This window comes from Odocoileus virginianus, chromosome 4 (genome assembly GCF_023699985.2).
Source record: "Odocoileus virginianus isolate 20LAN1187 ecotype Illinois chromosome 4, Ovbor_1.2, whole genome shotgun sequence".
NCBI lineage: Eukaryota > Metazoa > Chordata > Mammalia > Artiodactyla > Cervidae > Odocoileus > Odocoileus virginianus.
The window spans coordinates 1,538,600-1,560,583 of NC_069677.1; the positions used below are offsets into that span (position 1 = coordinate 1,538,600).

Sequence of the window (21,984 nt, forward strand, 5' to 3'; positions counted from 1 at the left end):
CTGAGGTAAAGTGACAGTTTAAGTAGTAACTGCTTTTATTTACATTGTAATATTACATTCTGAATATAAAGTGGTATTTGTTAACTGAATGCTAATTGTTCATAATCTCTAAAACATTTTTTTCATGTTATTTTTCTTTATAGTAATAGATTCCTACAAGATACTGGGTGTGATTCCTGTGCTGTACAGTAAATACTTGTTGCCTTTCTATTTTATGTACAGTAGTTTGTGTCTGTTAACCTCATACTCCTAATTTGCCCCTTCTCCCTTCTTTTTCTACTTTGGTAACCATAAGTTTGTTTCCTGTGTCTGTAAGTCTGTTTCTGTTTTGTGCATACTTTCATTTGTATTATTTTAGGTGCCACATAAAAGTGATATCATACAGTATTTGTTTTTCTCTGATTTAATTCACTAAGTATGATACTCTCTAGGTCCATCCATGTTGCTGCAAGTGTCAATATTTCACTCTTTTTCAATGGCTAGTTAATATTCCATTTTGTGAATGAAATATTATTCAGCCATCTTCTTAAGCCAGTTATCTGTTGATGGGCACATGGTTTGCTTCTATGTCTTGGCTATTGTAAATTGCTACTGTGAACTTTGGAGTGCATGTATCTTTTTGAATTAAAATTTTCATTTTTTCTGGATATATACCCAGGTGTGGGATTGCAGGATCATATGGTAGCTTTAGTTTTGAGAGGGTAACAGGTAGGAAGGCTAGGGGTCCCCAAGTAGAGGAAATAAACTGCAAGTGGCAGACTTTGTTTTTTCTTTCTCTATGCAAAATTAAAAGGTCTCTTTTCAATTCTTTGTTGTCATGGCAACACCTGGTTCTGCCTTTTCTCAAAACTTGAGTTAATCAATACATTTTTCTTATGGAAATATTTTTCTTAAGCTATGTTAATGAGTTATGTATTTGCCTTGGAATCTGCCTTTCTTCAAGTGGGTTAGGCCTAAAGACTCAAACCTTGAACCTGTAATGGCTCAACAAACCAGAATGTCTTACTCATGGAAATGTTCTCTTAAGCTAGGTTAATGAAACTATATATTTGCTTGGAAACCTGCTTTTCTTTAAGATTCATGTCAATTGTTTTAAGGCGGGGTATGACTCACCTTGTGCCAATGCTATCTCAAAATGCATATTGTGGGAAAGGGGCCTGATGCAACTCTCAGTTTTGAGGTGATTCTTTATCTGGTCAGCAACTTGCTAACAGATATATAACTCCTTGCTAAAAACTAACAAGGGGGGCACTCGTTCTGAAGTCTGTGTCAGAAGCTTCCTCTATTCCTTTATACTTTAATAAAACTTTATTACACAAAATCTTCGAGGGATCAAGCCTCTCCTCCAGAGGTCATGAATCCCCCTGTAGCTCATGGCTCGCAGCTGCAGCCTTTCAGTTTTACAAGGAACCTCCATCCTTCCGTAGTGGATGCACCAATTTACAAGTCCCATCAACAGTGTACAAGGTTTCCTCCACAGCCTCTCCAGCATATATTATTCATAGACTTTTTGATGATAGTCATTCTGACTAGTGTGAGGTGATACCTTGTAGCTTTGATTTGCATTTCTGTAATAAATGAGTTATCTCTTTTTGTGCCTGTTGGCCATCTGTATGTCTTCTTTGGAAAAGTGTCTCTTTAAGTCTTCTGCCCACTTTTTGATTGGGTTGTTTGTTTTTCTATATTGAGTTGTACCAGCTGTTTATATTGGATGTTAACCCCTAGTTGGTCAAATCATTTCAAATATTTTCTCCCATTTTGTAAGTTCTTTTTGTTTTGTTGACAGTTTCCTTTGCTTGTGCAAAAGCTTTTAAGTTTGATTAGTTCCGATTGATTAAATTTTGCTTTTATTTCTTTGGCCTTGGGAAACATTGCTATGATTTATGTCAAAGAATGTTTTTACTATGTTCACTTGTCTTAAAGTCTTTAAACCATTTTATGTATATGGTGTGGGGGAATGTTCTAATTTCATTGATTTACATGTAGCTGTCTAGCTTTCCCAACACCACTTGTTGAAGAGACTTTTTTTTTTCTCCATTGTATATTCTTGCCTCTTTTATCACAGATTAATTGACCACAGGTGCATGGGCTTATTTCTGGTCTATCTTGTTCCATTGATTGGTAAATCTGTTTTGTTTGTTTTGATTACTGTAGCTTTGTAGTATTGTCTGAAGTCTGGAAGGGGTTGCACCTCCAACTTTGTTCTTTTTTCTCAGAACTGCTTTAGCAATTCTGGGTGTTTTGTTGTTCCATATCAATTTTAGGATTATGCTACTTCTGTGAAAAGTATCATGGGTATTTTGATAAGGAACACATTAAATCTGTAGATTTCTTTGGGTAATATGGCCATTTTAACAATATTCTTCCAATCCAAGAGCACAGGATATCTTCCCATTTCCTGAGTCATCTTGAATTTCCTTTGTCAATGTTTTATACATTCCTGCATATAGGTCTTTCACCTCCTTGTATGTTTGGTCCTAGGTATATTATTTTTTAGATGAGATTTTAAACAGGATAGTCTTTTAACTTTCTGGTATTTCACTATTAGTGTAAAGAAATACAACAGACTTCTGTTGTATCATTTTTTTATCCTATTACCTTGCTGAATTTATTTATTCTAGTAGTTTTTGTTTAGAGACTTTGGGTTCTCTGCAGTGACAATTTTACCTCTCCCCTTCAAATCTGGATACTTTTATTTTTCTTGTCTGATTGCTGTGCCTAGGACTTCAAATTTGATATTGAAAAGTGGTGAGAGTGAGCATCCTTGTCTTGTTCCTGAACTTAGTGGGAAGGTTTTCATTTTTTCAGCACCGAGTATTGTGTTGGCTGTGGATTTGTTGTAAATGACCTTTATTATGTTGAGATATGTTCCCTCTGTACCCACTTTGGTAGAAGTTTTATCATGAATGGATGTTGAATTTTGTCAAATGCTTTTTCTGCATCTATTGAGATGATCACATGGTTTTTGTCTTTCCTTTTGTTAATGTGGTATATCACACTGATTTGCATATTGCTAAACCAGTCTTGTGATCCTGGAATGAATCCAACTTGTAAATTTGTCTGATATGAGTACTGCTATCCCACTTCGTTGTTTCTATTTGATCCCCTTATTTTTAGTCTGTGTGTGTCTTTTGCCCTAAAGTGAGTCTCTTTTTAGGCAGCATATTGCAGGTTTTTGTTTTTTAAATCCAGTCTGCACTGTTTCTTGATTAGAGCATTTTGTCCATCAACATTTAAAGTAATTATTGATTGGTGTATACTTATTGCCATTTTTAATCCTTGTTCTCCAGTTATTTTTTTAGTTCTTGTTTTTCTTTTTTGTGGTTTAATGATTTTCTTTTATAATATGCTTGATTCCTTTCTTTTTTGTTTTTGTGACTCTTGTGTTTTTCGTTTGTGGTTATCATGGAGGTCAATTATGTTGGCTGAGAAATATATCTACCTGTTTTAAACTAATAGTCATTTAAATTCAAACACATTCTAAAAGATCTATACTTTTATACTCTCCTCACCCATATTTTGTGATTTTTATGTCTTACATCTTCATGTTTATCCTTTTACTGTTTATTGTAGTTGTAATCTCTTTAAAATTTTTTCATTGTTTTTTAATCTATGTACTGGCTTATTTAAGTGATCTTCAATCCTTAACTATATATTTGCTCTTCCTATTGGGACTTTCCCTTTTCTGTGAATTCTTTCCATTTAGAGAAGACCTTTCAACATTTCTTTTAGGTCAGATTTGGTATTGATGAATTCTTTTACTGTTTGCCTGTCTGAGAAATTCTTCTCTCTTATTCTGTTCTAAATGTTAATCTTGCTGGGTAGAGTATCCTAGTTTGCAGGTTTTTCTCTTTCAGAACTTTGAATATATCATGCCACTTTCTTCTGGCCTGCAGAGTTTCTGCAGAGAAATCAGTTGATAGCTTTATGGGTTTTTTTTTAATAACTTTTTTTCTTGCTGCCTTTAGAATCCTAAACTCTGCCATTTTAATTATGATATGTCTTGGTGTGGGTCTCTTTGGGTTTATTCTGTTTGGGACCTTTTGTGCTTCCTGTACCTGAATATCTTTTTCCTTCTTTAGGTTTGGGAAGTTTTCAGGCATCATTTCTTCAAATAAATTTTTGATCCCTTTCTCTTTTCACTTTCTGAAACCCCTGTTATGTGTAGGTTGGCACATTTTATATTATCCCATAGATCTCATATATTGTGTTCATCTTTTTTTCATTTGTCTGTTTGCTATTCTGATTGGGTGATTTCCATTATTCTGTCTTCCAGATTACCTATTCATTGCTTCCAGATTGCTTTTTATCTTGGAAATTTAATTATCTATCTTTGATTGGTTCAATTTTTTTTTAAAGTTTCTAGTTCCTTGTTATAGTTTTGTGTTTATACTGATAATCTTTCTTAATTTGGTTAGCATTTTTATTACTATCAATACCTTTCTGAACTCAAGGTCTGGTAGAGTGGTGAGCTCTGTTTTATTATTTGTTCTTTTAGGAGACTTCTCTTGCTTTTTTAATTGGGAGTAGTTCCTCTTCCTTTTCACTTAAATTTTCTGTCTCCATGTATTTAGTTATCCATTGTGGTGTTAAAGGAGTATTTCTATGTGAGAGATCCCTGTGTTGACTCTGTGTGTTCAGTGTTTTTGGTGAGAGAGCTGGTTTTGATATGAAAGCCAGCCGCATCTGTCCTCAGGGTGTGCCAGCCATTGTCACCTTGATGGAGGTGTGGTTTTGATCTAAATCTGGTGCAAGGGCAGGACTTTCTTTTTGCTCTGTGGCAGTCACTACCCTGTCAGGCTACCAGTCACTGGAATAGAAGCCCTGAGGATCAGGTTCCATTCCCCTTGAGTGCATGCCCTGCCCCAGAGGAGGGGAGTGCTGGAGTATGTGGGGCTCATGCACTTACAGGGCACTGATACACTACCTAAGTAGGTGACCTGGGCCTCACTCAGATGCAGGCCAAGGTCTCTTTCCCCACTGTCTTTGTCCCAGATCTGGTGCAAGCTGTAGTGTGGAGTGGGTGGGGCTGGTGCATTTGCTAGGCTGGAGCTGAGGTTCAGGGCATTGTGGTTGCAGGAATTGAGGTATCTGGGCTGCTTCTGTGACAGCCTTCTCCCAGGACCTGTCTGCCCCAGACCCAATGCTAACCTGTGGTGTGGAGTGGGTGGGAGTTGGGGTGTTCCTGTGGCATCACTGGAGTGAGCTCTGACAGTGGTCACCACCACCCCACTTGGATCACATCCCTCTGGGCTCTCCCTAGATGAGCCTCCTCCCTGGGCCTGGTTGACTCCCATGCCTTGCAGGGGTGTTCACCCCATTTGGATTAGAGAGTCTGGCAAGGCAGCAGCTGCCAATACAAGGCTTTCTCTGCCCTGGTTGTTGGCAAGCCAACTTATGTGCACTCCTTGTGAATAGAGTTAGGGTTCTCCAGCCCTTCTATTTGTTCCAGTGATTCTCTCAGCAGCCAAAGGGGCTTGTCTCCCCTGCACAGAACCTCAGGACTGGCATGCCCAAACTGCAGCTCAGCCTACTCACTCCCAAGGGCAAGGGTCTGCCCATATGAACCTTCTCTTCCTTTTAGATCTGCCCAGGGGCCCAGGTCCTGACCCAGTGCCTTTTTCCTGTACTACCCTGTTAAGTGAAGATCTTTCTTGCAACTTTGGTTGTACAGAGTTCTTCTGATGGTTTCTGTTAGTTTTCTGTGAGAACTGTTCCATGTGTAGACATTTTTTGATGTGCTTGTGGGGAGAGGTGAGCTCTATATCCTCCTACTCTGCCATCTTGATCCATCCTGAACTGAATCTTTATCAGGCAAAGAAAAGGCTTTCCTAGAAGAGGGCATGTCTTGAGTAAAGGCAGAGGCAAGAATAGCTAAGTTTATATTTTCAAAAGTAGTGGCATGTTGCTGCTGCTACTGCTAAGTCACTTCAGTCGTGTCCGACTCTGTGACCAGGCTCCCCCGTCCCTGGGATTCTCCAGGCAAGAACACTGGAGTGGGTTGTCATTTCCTTCTCCAAAGCATGAAAGTGAAAAGTGAAAGTGAAGTCACTCAGTTGTGTCCAAGTCTTAGTGACCCAATGGACTGCAGCCTACAAGGCTCCTCCATCCATGGGACTTGCCAGGCAAGAGTACAAGAGTGAGTTGCCACTGCCTTCTCCAAAGTAGTGGCATCAGTTCAGATCAGTTGCTCAGTCGTGTCTGACTCTTTGCGACCCCATGAATCGCAGCATGCCAGGCCTCCCTGTTCATCACCAACTCCCAGAGTTTACTCAAACTCATGCCCATCGAGTCAGTGATGCCATTCAGCCATCTCATCCTCTGTCGTCCCCTTCTCCTCCTGCCCCCAATCCCTCCCAGCATCAGGGTCTTTTCCAGTGAGTCAACTCGTTGCATGAGGTGGCCAAAGTATTGGAGTTTCAGCTTCAGCATCAGTCCTTCCAATGAACACCCAGGACTGATCTCCTTTAGGATGGACTGGTTGGATCTCCTTGCACTCCAAGGGACTCTCAAGAGTCTTCTCCAATACCACAGTTCAAAAGCATCAATTTTTCGGCACTCAGCTTTCTTCACAGTCCAACTGGCATACCTATACATGACTACTGGAAAAACCATAGCCTTGACCAGACAGACCTTTGTTGGCAAAGTAATGTCTCTGCTTTTTAACATGCTATCTAGGTTGGTCAAAACTTTCCTTCCAAGGAGTAAGCCATCTTTTAATTTCATGGCTGCAATCACCATCTGCAGTGATTTTGGAGCCCCCCAAAATAAAGTCTGACACTGTTTCCACTGTCTCCCCATCTATTTCCCATGAGTTGATGGGACCAGATGCCATGATCTTAGTTTTCAGAATGTTAAGCTTTAAGTCAAACTTTTTCACTCTCCTCTTTCACTTTCATCAAGAGGCTCTTTAGTTCCTCTTCACTTTCTGCCATAAGGGTAGTGTCATCTGCATATCTGAGGTTATTGATATTTTTCCCAGCAATCTTGATTCCAGCTTGAGCTTCTTCCAGCCCAGCGTTTCCCACAATGTACTCTGCATAGAAGTTAAATAAGCAGGGTGACAATATACAGCCTTGAAGTACTCCTTTTCCTATTTGGAACCAGTCTGTTGTTCCATGTCCAGTTCTAACTGTTGCTTCCTGACCTGCATACAGGTTTCTCAAGAGGCAGGTCAGGTGGTCTGGTATTCCCATCTTTCAGAATTTTCCACAGTTTATTGTGATCCACATAGTTGAAGGCTTTGGTGTAGTCAATAAAGCAGAAATAGATGTTTTTTCTGGAACTCTCTTGCTTTTTCGATGATCCAGTGGATATTGGCAATTTGATATCTGGTTCTTCTGCCTTTTCTAAAACCAGCCTGAACATCTGGAAGTTCTTAGTTCATGTATTGCTGAAGCCTGGCTTGGAGAATTTTGAGTAGTGGCATAAATGGGGCTTATTCTGGCTTCTTGACCTTCTAATGAAGACCCCCCTAGAATGCATTTCAGCTCCCATTAATTTCACGGCTGATAGTTGATGTTTCTGATAATGTTGATTTGTTTGTTTGTTTGGTGGAGGTATTACTGTTCAGTTAAAAAAGGCTTCAAGGAGTGCAGCTGCTTCATTTTATTTCTTCTTTCATCCATCTAGCATCCATTTTGACCATTGATAGCTTTCTGTACTTGGCTCCATTGACCCTATCTCCCACTCTCACCTGCTTTTCACACCTTTTTTCTGGCAACTCTCCCATTTTCTGACTTCTGCATTTTAGCTACTACTGTTCTATCCTAACAACTCTGCCCCTTGGGGGAATTTTCTGCCTACATTTATCTTCCTTTCTCTGAACTCCTAAAGCACATGGTCACATTCACTTGTTTTGTGCTTATTTATAGTCTTACCTGCCTACCCATCTATATCTGTCTACCTCTATCTACCTGCCTACATCCATCCACCTGAGTTCCATGACAAACATTCACAAACTCCTTGACAATTTGTGTGAAAGTTGTATGTAATGTGCACATGTGCATTTTTTAGAGAGCAGGTCTGTGACTTTCATTACTGCCTCACAGGGGCCTTTGATTCCAAAGTGGTTAGAACTACAGTATCAAGGCAATATCAGAAAAATAAGAAGTACTGGTTCAGTTGAGAAGAACTGGCCAAGTGCATAGCTAAGCTCTAAATGCAGAACTACACAAAAACTACTGATAATGAGAGACTCATGTCTGGAGAGTCCTGATGTCTCTTAGTCCTGCCATGTATAAAATATCAGATTTGTTAACATTATAAATCTACCCAATTACAAATTATATATACCTAGAAGTGATACAGATACGCAGAATTAAACCTCATGGTCTTATTAGGAATCATCTTTCTCAGTAGTACTGAGATTTTTCATCCACAGCTTTTCTGTGCAATATTCTTTCATTCAAATAAAGTTGAATTAAGAACTCAATATCAATTTTTAAGTGTTAAAAAGTTCCTTTTAAAAGATCTGTGACTCAATGTTTGTGTCACTCTGGCAATAAAACATCCATTCATGTACCAAAAATCTATCATGCAACCAGGTACTAGGCTTTGTCATGCTGAGGATACAGTGGCAAGCAAGATGTGATGGGGACTGAAAGATGATAAACACATAAACAGTAAATGACAATTTCAGGGTCTTCAAGTGCTGTGAAGAAAATAAGGCAGGTTACTGGAGAGAAACGAATGCAGGCAGTTGGCGTGCATTTGAGAGGAAACCCGACTGGTGAGGAGCTCTGGGTCATGCGAGAGCTGTGAAGCAGACGTGAGTGTTTGTCCAAGGAACGCTGAGGGAGACTAGTGGGGCTGGACTGTGTGAACACGGTGCAGGGCAGGAAGAGATAAAGTCACTGCAGTACTTTTACACCAAGTGGATGCTGGCTGAGATTCTTGTTGACTGTGTGGATTCATGCACTGATTTTGTTACTTTACACTCTGAATAGGACCACTATCTTACTATTGTATTTTAGTTTACAAATGAGATTGAATTAGAAAAGCAGAGAAGAAGACTGACTTAGCAAGAAGAGAATGATTTACAGTCAGAAAACCTCAAACCTGATTTGGAGTCCAGGCTCCACCATCTGTTATTTGGGCAATTTACTGACTGAGTGCAACTTCAGTTTCTTTACCTGAAAATGCAAATCCTGACATACCACCACCCCCCTCCACTCATCAGGTGAAACGGCGTGTGTGAAAGCCCTCTCACTGCCCCCATGTTGCATCAGGCAGCTGCCTCAGTGAATCTCAGTCTGTTTTTGGCAGCTGAGAAACAGAAAACAAAGATTTGGACAAAAAGCGTATTTAATAATAATGTATTAACAAAAACAAGAAAAACAGCTATTATTTTGGGTCAGCAGTGCATTAACTGCACTAACTGAAGTCCTTTGTTACCTTCTTAGTCCTCACAACAACCCCATAAGATGGTCTGCAGTTATCCTCATTTTATAAAAGAGGTTATAGGGAGGTGGAGTGGAGGTTTATAGGGAAGTTCAAATGCGAGTGTTTATTCAGAGGCAGGTCCTCTGAATACCCTCATTTATTGCCTATTTATTTTAGACAAAATTAGAATCAACTTGCTTATGTTTTCCCAGCCCACAGATTTTAGCACTTGTAAATTAAACAAGGTTTTGCTGGAGGTGGGCACCCCACTGGCAACACGATAGAAACACATTAAAAGAGAGAGAAAAAAAACATACACACACACACAACACACAAATGAAAACAAAGCAACCAAAAATGAATCGATACAGTGGGAAAAGGGAAAAACACCTTCACAACAGTCTTCACACTTCAGAACCTAAAGGTGAAACTCGACATTAACTGTAAGAAATGATGTTAAATCACCAATAAAGGACAAATCATGGGCTTTCTTTCCAAGGGAAGTACCTAATGAAGTTTAGAATATTTTTATCCAAAATGCTTAAGACTTAGAAAACAAATAATGTACTTAGTAGTAGTGTTAGTCGCTTAGTTGTGTGGCCCCATGGACTGTAACCCACCAGGCTCCTCTGTCCATGGGATTCTCCAGGCAAGAATACTGGTGTGGGTAGCCATTTCCTTCTCCAGAGGATCCTCCCGACCCAGGGATCAAACCTAGGTCTCCTTCATTGCAGGCAGATTCTTTACCGTCTCAGTTACAGGGAAGTCCTAGTGTACTTATATGGAATAGTTTATTTCCCAATGACACTGAATTAAATAAGTCATCACTGTATTATAAATATTAACATGACATATAGTATGATTCTACTAATATGAAGCTCCAAGTCTTGAAGACTTCACACTTAGGAGGTAAAAATAAAAGAAGTGCAAGTAAGTGTTTATCATAAAGGTCAGGAGAGTAGTTTACCTCTGTGAGGAGACAATGGGACTTGTCACTAGGGAGGAGCCCGTGGGGACTTCTGGGGTCAACAGTGTCCTACTTCTCAACCTCAGGGGTGGTAACAGTGGTGATAGCAGTGTCATCCACTTTATAGTGCTCATTAAGCTGTACTGGTATAATTTAGCACCTTTCTATATTTGCATTGTATTTCACAATAAAGAATATTTGAAAAAAAGGAAAGATAAAACTATATGACAAAGAATACAGGACCTCTGCTTATGTGCCTTTTCATGTATTTCACATTATTTTCTGACCCATCCTGTGAGAAAGGGAGGCAGGCATCCTTTTCCCCCTCCTCTTCATTTTAAAGAGGGGGACCCTAGAGTTCCAGGGGGTTACTCTCGTCTTCACCCATAAAGTCAGGGGGCGAGCTTGGGCTGCCAACCCTGCTGGGTATTTCTAAGTGGTCAGCTCTTCTAGCCTCTGCCCCAGGCAATTGTGAAATTGTGAATGAATTTTCAGAGATGAAAACCTCACCTGTCACTGTGCTCCACAGCAATCTTGTGCTTGTTCTTAGAATCGACCCTGGCTTCCCTGACCATGTCACTCCAGGCCCTGAAAATCTTCTTCTGAAGAAAATGTACGCACAGTTTTCTTACTTCTTCATCTAGATCAATCAGGTGCTGGGGATGAAGACGTAGGGGAAAGTGAGGCAATAATATCATAGACAAAAAATTTGAGCAAATAGTACAAAAGAGAAAGAATCCAAACAAACAAAGATCACTGGAGGCACAAGGAGGGTGTGGCAGCCAAGGCCATATCCTGTCAGGGGTTAAAAAGATAGCAATGGAATCAGAGCGGGAGAGACCCTTCTATGACTGAGGGGGCAGGTTGCTAGTAAAATCATTTGAGCAATAATGGGACAAGAAACAGATTAGTATAAAAACAAAAGCTGATGTAGTGACACATTACAGTTTATAGGGATCTCTCTGTGTGAAAAGAAATGTGCTTAAGGTTTTATACTAACAAAAAACTGACTTGACATTTTCAAATTCATTTCAAAGCAATGGACTGAACTGCCTCTTCTATATTGTTCTTGAAAAAAACATAATGACTGTTGACATCTGGAGTACACCTACTTTTCTTGCATAGGGTTGGGCAGAGACATGTATTTAAAACTCTCTTCCTTGTGGCCTTACCTGTAGCCAGCTCCGGATGACTCTCCTAAGCAATATTTGTGAATAAAATTGATCAGCCTGGGCCATCTTCTTAGCCAGGCTTTCCTGACTCCACTGGAACCAGGTCAGCAAGCATTTCCTCTGTAGGGTCAAAGAGTGATGCTCTTTGGCCACCTGGACAATGTTTTTAAATGAGAAAAGAAAATTATCTCTTATATCTTAAATCATTTAAGGAAATACACATCACCTTGGCAAGTGATGCTGTAAACCCCACATAGGCAGTTACTCTCTTAAGGACATTCATTTATGTCCTAAAAACTTTGACTGTATTATATGGGGATTTTAGATTCACAGAATGCATAGCCTTTCAATGCTGACTCCCTGAAGACCACAATGACTGGTTATTAAGGAAATGGAATAAACAACCTCCAAAACCATTAGGTCACTTGCACTGAGTTTTGAAGTGGGTGGCTGGCAACAGTCTGTTTTGATCTCTAGGAGCTTGGGCAGCAACTGCATAGCAAACCTCTCTTTATTATGTACTTAACCACTGTCTAATTGAGGAAGTGCCAATACTTTCAATTTGTTTTGTAGAATGAGCTGTCACTAGCATTGAACTTTAGACACTGAAATTTATCAATAAACCACAGAATCATTTGATAGAAAAATAACAGGATGAATAATGTCTTACCAACTTACTTAGAGTATTATTCTATCAAAATAAACATACAACTCTGACTTTATAGATTTTAAAAAGTAACTGTTCCATTGTTTCAAGAGGTCAGAGGAAAAAGCCCTTCTCTCTTAGTCCTCCCCAGAAAGCTGGGCATTTTTACTAAGCCTCATCTCACCACTGAGCAATTTGAATGTGACTGACCTGAATGAGTCCCTTGGCAGTCACATATACTGGCCAAAATGACCATCACAGGAGGTCTCTGTGGCACCTAGGAGCCAAAAGGCAAGAGGAACCAGAAACACACTGTCTCCTACCCGCCCTTAGAGGAAAATACAAGAGAACCCGGGAGAAAAAGATAGTCAGAAGATGCCTTTAAAATTCTAAAAGTGGTTATTGGAACAAATGGAATACAGTACATGTGAGTTGTAGGGAAAATGCTAAATAACTCTTCTGAAAACAACACAAAAATGCAGTATAAAGAAGCCAGTAACTGTTTAACTGGATCCTCTTTCATTCTTAATTTTTTCTATCCTTTCCTGGAAGTCAGCTCTGATGGATGAAGAAGCTACTGCTTCCTCTTACTATTCTCCAGCACTGTTACTTCTTTTTCTTTCTTTTTAAACTTTCAGCTGGTGGTTGGTATCTACATATCCCTCTGATTCCTAAACAGCGCAGAAGACATGCCGGAACTGGGCAGGGGTTTTGGAGGAAGGGGTTGCTGAGTTCCCTCTTAGCTTTGTGACCAATGTGCTGTGTGACCTTAAGCAAGTGAGTTTTCCTTTCTAAGGCTCAGTTTCTTTACAAATTGAAAGAGATGGGAGAGGATTACTAGTATTCTAACATTCTATTATCCTGTGTGGTAGGCTGAACAGTGGCTCTCCGGATGGCCACAGGCTAATCCCTGGAACCTGCAGATATGTTACCTTACAAGGTAAAAGGGATTTTGCAAATGTGATTAAGTGAGGGATCTTAAGATGGGGAGATGGTCCTGGATTATATGGCAGAGCTCTAAATGTAATCACAGAGTTCTTGTAAGAGGGAGGCAGGAGGACCAGCATCAATATGAGATGTGACATCAAAGTAAGGGATCAAGAGAGAATTGAGGAAGGGGATATGGACAATGAAATGCAAGCAGCCCAGTGGAAGCTGAAAAAAGCCAGAAGACAAGAGTCTCTCCCGGAACCTCCAGGAGGAACTTGTCCTACTGACACTTTGACTTCAGCCTAGAAAGTCTGATTTTGGACTTCTGACTTAAACAGAAATTTAAGATAACAAAATTTGTGTTTTAAGACACTGTTTGTGGTAATTTGTTACAACAGTATAGGAAACTAACACACTTGTTCAATACAGTCTAGAGAGGTGGTTCTCAAAATGTGGTGCTCAGACTACTTGGATCAGAATCTCCCGGGCTACTTTTTTTTTCTTTAAAAATTTTTTTTTGGCCATGGCACATGGGATCATAGTTCCTTGACCAGGGATTGAACCCATGTCCCTTGCACTGGAAGGTGGAGTCTTAACCACTGGGTCCCCAGGGAAGGCCCTGGACTACTTTTTAAAAATGCAGATTCCCTGACACACCACCCCCACCACCCCAGCCAACAATGCAGAGCTACTGAGAACACCTGTGGGTGGGAACAGGAACATGCATTTTTACAAGCTTTCCAGATGGTTTTATGAATAGGAAAGTTTGGAAATGCTGGATTCATATCTGTGTTTCCCTGGTTTTAATTAGGTTTTTCTATATTTAAAGCCTATGCTGTCATTTTGAATTCAAACTCTGGTTTCTTTTTACATTCTTATAAATAAATTTTTAAAAACTTAATTTGGGGGACTTTCTTGGTGGTCCAGTGGCTGATTTCAAACTCCCAATGCAGGGTTCCATCCCTGGTCAGGGAACTAGATTCAGCATGCCTCAACTAAAGATCCTGCATGCCACAACAAAGACCCTGCACGTGGCAGCAAAGATCCCTTGCAGTACTGCAACTACAACCTGATGCAGCCAAATGGATATTAAAAAAAACTTGGCTATTCACCCATAATAATGGATTATTCACCCATTTTATCTTGGGTCATTCCCCCAAGATAAAATTCACCCATATTTTTTTCGTAAATTTTATACCCTTGATTTTTTTCAATCAAAAACATGGCCAAAAAAAGAAGAGCTGATAAGAATATAAGAGTGAGTTATTATACTCCCTGTCTGCTTTTTGTGTATTAATAATTAAAAGCAAAAAAATAGACAAAAGCCAGATAAAATAAAACTAGGAGCATGCAAATGGATAGCAAACTATTTGATATGACTAATATTTGTGGTAGTATATTACAAGAAGCAAACTTCCATTCAAATTTCATTTCCACATTCATTTACTCAGTAGATTAAGGCTTAGCCCTCCCATATCATTATCAGGAAAATAATGTAAAGAATCTGCCTGCAATGTGGGAGACCTGGGTTCGACCCCTGGGTTGGGAAGATCCCCTGGAGAAGGCAAAGGCTACCCACTCCAGTATTCTGGCCTAGAGAATTCCATGGACTGTACAGTCAGACATGACTGAGCGACTTTTCACTTTGGGGTACAGATGGGGCAAAGCCTCCAATAGGAGGGCTCCTCATGCCCTCAGGCCTGACCACCATAAATTGGCCTTATTAGCTGGTCTGGGATACTCAGTAGTTCCAGAATACTAAGAGGCATTAAGAGGCAGAGGACAAAAAATCGGGGACATAGAAAAACAGTATGGTGGGCATTTACAAAAGATAAAAAGGAAAAGAAAGTGTGAAAATAGAAGAGAACAAAGAGAATGAAGGGTGAACAGATTAGCTAGGGGAGGAAAAAGAGTAACCTGAGTCACATTCACAAAGGTATAACTCGCAAGGATTCTTATGATGTAGGACATTATTCATCTTTAATCCTAGTTTTCACAACCAAAAATATTAGCCTTACTTTTCAGTATTCACTTGGCCAAATGTATAAACAAGAGTGGTCATAACTAGTATGCATTACTGACCTTATTATGAAATAGAATTCTACAGATAACATTTTATCTATTTTGAGCTTTTGATTATTTAGTTAAATGCTCTGTTCTGTGCACTGGATAAATTTGAATTTCAGTGGTATTTGATTTCACTTATCTCTGTGTGGTAGAATGGATTACTGTTCCTGATAATAAGATTAGACACCCACAGCTTGCTTGTGATTTCTTTTTTTTTTTTTTAACACAAAATTCACATTTTTTTAAGTTGAAATAAACTATACAAAATTGATTTTCTTCACCAAAAATAACAGCAATATTTTCTGTATTATTCCTAGATAAACTACAAAACACTTATTTTTGTAGGCTTTCTAGGCTTTGCTTGTAAATCAAGACAAGGCAGTAGATACAGTCATGGAAAAAGACAGAAGAAAACAGACAAATCAGTTGTCAGTATCCATGGCCTCTGATCCTTTCTTGACCATGAAACTGAAGTGTTCAACATATACCTGCCAAAAAGCTTACGAAGACGTAGGCTCAATAAAGGAATGTAAACAGCAATAACCAGATGTGGAACAACAATGGCAGGCTCTTCCATTCAAATTTTAACTTGTTGCTTTAACTTCATTTGATAAAGAGAAAATCTACACTGAAATCCTTGTTTGACAAGCTTACATGTTTCTCTTGTAGTCTGATAATTTTCTTAACTGTCCTTTACAGATTTTTAATAGCATACTTATAACTCCTACTATTCAAAAGTCAGTCATGAGCTTCACTGTAACATTTTACAAAATGCATTCCTTCCTCCCATACCTCCTCTAATTTTATTTTTTCAAAGATCCAATAACTTAATACCTGACAATTTGATCCACAGTGATAAACGTAATGTCTAAAATCACTTAACTAAAACAGTTCCAAAGTGCCATTAGCAGACATCACATAAAACTGTAATATGGTACTTTCAGTGCTATCTTCTGGAAGAACAGTTAGGTCTCCAAAGCATGGGCATTCGAACAGGCCATTTAAACAGGCAGATTATCAATGACTAATGTACTCAATGGGAGGCCTATAGGTCAAGATATTCAGTGATTAAGTGGCCTACCCTTACAACTTTTCTGTAAGATATTTTTAAATTTCTTAGAAGTTTTTTTTTTTCAAATATCAAATACAAGAGAAAGTCTAGATTAAAAGTCTCTTAGGTATTTTCAATGGTTTCTGAATTATCTGTAGGAAGCTCTGACCTACTTGTATAGAGTTTGATATATGTATCCACCATTAAATCCAAATCGTGTTTTATATCAAAATTTATGTTAAGCAAAGCCAAGTTACTTGACCTTTGATCTGTCAAAGTGTTCCTCAAGTATGCTTTGAGACGCTTTCGCCCATTTTCATAGCATTCATTCTCAACTTTCATCACAGGAAGAATACATAGGACCTTCAGCAATGCATAAACATTAGGAAAAAACTTGATGTCTGGTAGATGAAGGGTTTCATAAATAGTGGAAGTTCTATATCTTTCCCTCTGTGTTTCCATTTGATTCTCCAACAATGCAGCTCAGCAGAGAGTGTCAGGATTAGGTAAGTCACTTCGGTACGTGTCAGCATGGTGCTCCTCTGACGTATTGAATTTGAGCTGTCCCATGACAGAGGGTACCAGGGATAAGCACTTAAGAGCTTTAAGGTGCTGTTCTGAGAATATATCTTTCAGTTCCTGAATAATGTGTTCCACAGTTGGAACACTTAGAGTTTCTCTATAGTAACTCTCAGAGGTTAGCTGAGATTCCAGGTTACTGTGCTGAGCTCTGTGAAATTTCCCTGGGAGTTTCATCTGAATATCAAGTTTGGTTGCCAAATTTGTGGCTTCCTCAAACCAAAATTCATGATAAACTTCAATATTTTCCATCACTTCATTTAGAGAATGTAACACTGCAGTCAAGCTACTGGCTGCAAAAAAGACACCAGAGGTTTGCCCCTGAAGATTTTTCCCAAAGGCTCTTGTAAAAGATAAAACATTTTTAAGAACAACAATGGTAACGATGAAATCAAAATTCTACAGATAACATTTTATCTATTTTGAGCTTTTGATTATTTAGTTAAATGCTCTGTTCTGTGCACTGGATAAATTTGAATTTCAGTGGTATTTGATTTCATTTATCTCTGTGTGGTAGAATGGATTACTGTTCCTGATAATAAGATTAGACACCCACAGCTTGCTTGTGATTTCATCCTGTCTCCCAATGGAGTAGATAGACCCTTTCTCCCCTCAGTGACCCTGAGTTTGGCCCTATGACTTCCCGTGGCCAGTGGAATGTTAGTGGACATTATACAAGCCCAGGTTTCATAAGCGTTTACATAATTGGGTTTGGCTTTTGTACTTGACATTTGCCAGGTGAAAGCTTCCCCTGAAAAACGGCTGGAGCCAGTAAGAGAGGCTGTGGAGAGACCTGAACTCAACCTAAACTTTAGTGGGAAATAAATACTTGGATTGTAAGCCACAGAATTTTAGGGCCGTTTGTTAGGCAGCTTTATTGCAGCAGAAATCTGATTGGACCTTATGGTAATGATTTTTCCTTTATTACACAGCTAACTATACACTGCTGTTTTAGCTACACACTGCTAAAATTGAGAGAAGCCTCTATTCATCCTGCCTTGGCGGTCTCTAATAAAAAATGAACTCTAGTTTTTTCTAATGTATTCCGTTACAGAAGTCTTTACCTACCTTGGAAGACCAAATTCAAACTGTTACCTGAAACAAACAAATATCCACACTCAATTCATTTATCTTTCTGACTTTTAAATCTCCAAACAACCTCCAAGGCCTAATTGGGTGTTTATTTGAAAGTGCACCTGTTGGTTTTGGGCGGGAGGTGGGTAAGAGTGTGACACTATACCTGGAGGTTTTGCATGCTTTGCATTCTTAGCCTCTTCCAAGGCTCCAGACCTTTCTTTCTTAGCAATACGCTTTCATAGTGTTCTTTGGCTATTGTTTCCAGCTGCTGGTTCCTCTTAATTCTCTTCTGCTTCTCTAGTTCTTTCTGGAAAAAAAAAAGAAAAAAAGTAAAAATGCCAAAGAGGAACCAAAATGGTGAGATAGGAGGCTAATAAACTTCCTTCCTCCCTTGGATGCATTGAATGTATAGCTACACATGGAGCAGTTCCCTCTGAAAGAAATCCAGAAACTAGCTGTGTGACTTTTCCACATCAAGCAAATGAGAAAATACCCACACTGATACAACAATACTGACAGGAAAGACTGAGACACAGTCTCACCATAAACTCCATCCCTGGCTCAGTGCCATATAATCAGGATCCACAGGGATTCCTCAGTGTCTCCATGAAGAATTAAGGGTCTGGACTGCACATCTAGCATCCTGATTTTAAAGATAACCATTCAAGCAAGGGATAGGCCTCCCAAACACCTAGCTCTGAAAGCCAATAAAGCTTGTGTCCATGAGACACACAAGACTACACAAACAAAGAAACAGGTCTTAATGAATATGACGTACTCACTGTGGCTATGCTCCTACGATCAGTTCTGAGAAATCAGGCAAAAAAAGCCTATCACCCAGTCTTTCCCTGAAAGGAATGTGACTGCATATTTTACAAGCTGCTGCTTGAGGGTTGAGATTCTAATTTAGCTTGCATCTAGGAATTGGCTGAAATCCTTCCTAAAGGCTGAGAGAGCCTTTAGGTACTTCCTCTGCTTTCTCCCTCTGGCTCATTCCAAAGGTAAAACCAGATTGCTAGCATCTCTCTGAAGGTAGCTTATATACATGTTGGCTTATACACATGTTTTACACACTAACTTCAATTATTGTTACCTGAGAGGGATGGGCCCCTGGGCTTTGATAGCCAATGGAACTTAGAATCACAAGTCCCACAGGACCATGGCAAACAAGCAGGTTTTAAATAGGCTGCCATATGACCCAGCAATCCCACTTCTGGGCATACACACCGAGGAAACCAGATCTGAAAGAGACACGTGCACCCCAATGTTCATCGCAGCACTGTTTATAATAGCCAGGACATGGAAGCAACCCAGATGCCCATCAGCAGACGAATGGATGAGGAAGCTGTGGTACATATACACCATGGAATATTACTCAGCCATTAAAAAGAATTCATTTGAATCCGTTCTAATGAGATGGATGAAACTAGAGCCCATTATACAGAGTGAAGTAAGCCAGAAAGATAAAGACCATTACAGTATACTAATGCATATATATGGAATTTAGAAAGATGGTAACGATAACCCTATATGCAAAACAGAAAAAGAGACTCAGATGTATGGAACAGACTTGTAGACTCTGGGAGAAGGCGAGGGTGGGATGTTTCAGGAGAACAGCATTGAAACATGTATATTATCTAGGGTGAAATGGATAACCAGCTCAGGTTGGGTACATGAGACAAGTGCTCGGGCCTGGTGCACTGGGAAGACCCAGAGGGATCGGGTGGAGAGGGAGGTGGGAGGGGGGACTGGGATGGGGAGTACATGTAAATCCATGGCTAATTCATATCAATGTATAGCAAAAACTACTGTAATGATGTAAAGTAATTAGCCTCCAACTAATAAAAATTAAAAAAAAAAAAAAAAAAAAGAATTCATTTGAATCCGTTCTAATGAGATGGATGAAACTAGAGCCCATTATACAGAGTGAAGTAAGCCAGAAAGATAAAGACCATTACAGTATACTAATGCATATATATGGAATTTAGAAAGATGGTAACGATAACCCTATATGCAAAACAGAAAAAGAGACTCAGATGTATAGAACAGACTTGTGGACTCTGGGAGAAGGCAAGGGTGGGATGTTTCAAGAGAACAGCATTGAAACATGTATATTATCTAGGGTGAAACAGATCACCAGCCCAGGTTGGGTGCATGAGACAAGTGCTCGGGCCTGGTGCACTGGGAAGACCCAGAGGGATCGGGTGGAGAGGGAGGTGGGAGGGGGGACCGGGATGGGGAATACATGTAAATCCATGGCTAATTCATTTCAATGTATGACAAAAACTACTGTAATGATGTAAAGTAATTAGCCTCCAACTAATAAAAAAAAAAAAAAAGGCACAAAAGAACTCCAGCCCCATTGCCTTGGCCACCCAGCCCCAGGGCTATATACCTGGGCTCAGTGAAAGGGTGCAGGAAAAACACACATCTCTTAGTTTCTCCCTGGAAGGGGCTTAACTATACACACACACACACACACACACACACACACACACACACACACACTTAACTATATATATATATATATATACTTAACTATACTATACTTATATTATATATATATACTTAACTATATATATATACACTCAGCACAGGTGCTGCTTGAGGGTACAGCTTTTAATCTGTGTGCATCAAGTTACTGAGTGAAATCCTTTCTTTGGGGACACTGATAGGCCTTGACACATGCTCAAACAGGCAGAGCTACTGAAGACAAAGACTGTGGCTTTAACAATCACAAAGGTTTGAGAGACAACCAGGAATCTGGGCCAGGCTGACTGATGAGTTCATCTTGAGACCACTCTGTCAAGACTAGGAGAGATGACTGTTTAATGCACAGAAACCAACACAGAGAGTCAAGAAAAATAAAGAAACAGAGAACTATGTTCCAAACAAAAGAGCAAGATAAACTTCCAGAAACCAATCTTAATGAAATGGAGGTAAGTGATCTACCCAATAGTGAAGTCACTCAGTCGTGTCTGACTCTTTGCGACCCCATGGACTGTTGTCTACCAGGCTCCTCCATCCATGGTATTCTAGCAAGAATACTAGAGTGGGTTGCCATTTCCTTCTCTAGGAGATCTTCCCGACCCAGGGATTGAACCCAGGTCTCCCGCATTGTAGGCAGACACTTTACCATCTGAACCATTATGGAAGTCCAATTTACCCAATAGTGTTTTCAAAATAATGGTGATAGGATGCTAACTGATGTCAGGAAAGCAACACACAAAGTGAGAATTTCAACAGAGATAGAAAATATTTAAAAGTACCAAACATAAATCACACAGCTGAAGAATACCATAATTAAACTAAAAAATTCAACAAAGGAGTTCAACTAGACTAGAAAACTGAAGGAAAAAAGATTCAGCCAGCTTACAGACAGAACAGTGGAATTCATCCAATCAGAGAAACAAAAAGAAAGAATAATGAGAAAAAGTGAAAATAGCTTAAGGGACTAATGGGATATCATCAAAGGGAGAATATATATATTATAGGAGTCCCAGAAAGAGAAAAGGGCACAAAGCTTATTTGGAGAAATACTGGCTGAAAACTTCCCTAACCTTGATGAAACAGATATACAGGTTCAGGAAGCCCAAAAAGTATCAAATAAGATGAATCTAAAGAGATACACACAAAGACACTTTAAATTATCCAAAATTAAAGACAAAGAATCTTAAAAACACTAGAGAAAAGTAACTTATATATAGTACAAAACCATCAGTGGATTTTTCAGCAGAAACTTTGCAGGCCAGAGAAAAGGGATGTTATATTCAAGTGATGAAAGAAAAAATTGCCAATTAAGAATATTCTACCCAGGAACAGTGTTCTCTAATCAGTAATATGAAAATACATTAAAGTATAAACCTGCTAATAAAGGTAAATATATTGTTAAATTCAGAATACTCGGTATTGTAATGGCGATTCACTTAAAACTCTAGTACAAGATAAAAGAATTAAAAACAACTAAATAACTTGATACACAATATAAAAAGATGTAAATTGTGACAGTAACACAAATATGGTGGCAGAAGTGTAAAAATGTAGAGTTTTTCTATGCATTCAAAGTTATCAGCTTAAAATAGACTGTTATGACTACAAAATGTTTTATATA

General features: G+C 39.2%; 1 protein-coding gene across 15 annotated transcripts in view; it reads right to left on the bottom strand.

Annotated features, from left to right (window-relative positions):
* The window catches only part of CCDC191 (coiled-coil domain containing 191), a 115,597-nt gene that overhangs the window by 13,731 nt on the left and 79,882 nt on the right, over window positions 1-21,984 (bottom strand). For 14 of the 15 annotated variants that reach the window (XM_070465946.1, XM_070465953.1, XM_020879671.2 and 11 more), the window contains 3 exons: window positions 18,037-18,180; window positions 11,524-11,676; window positions 10,862-11,007 (listed from right to left, as the gene is read on the bottom strand). In XM_070465946.1, the coding sequence (XP_070322047.1) occupies window positions 10,862-11,007; window positions 11,524-11,676; window positions 18,037-18,180 (443 nt within the window). Of the gene's footprint in view, window positions 1-10,861; window positions 11,008-11,523; window positions 11,677-15,370; window positions 17,892-18,036; window positions 18,181-21,984 lie in introns of those variants that run through there. The other variant, XM_070465954.1, reaches the window with a different exon arrangement.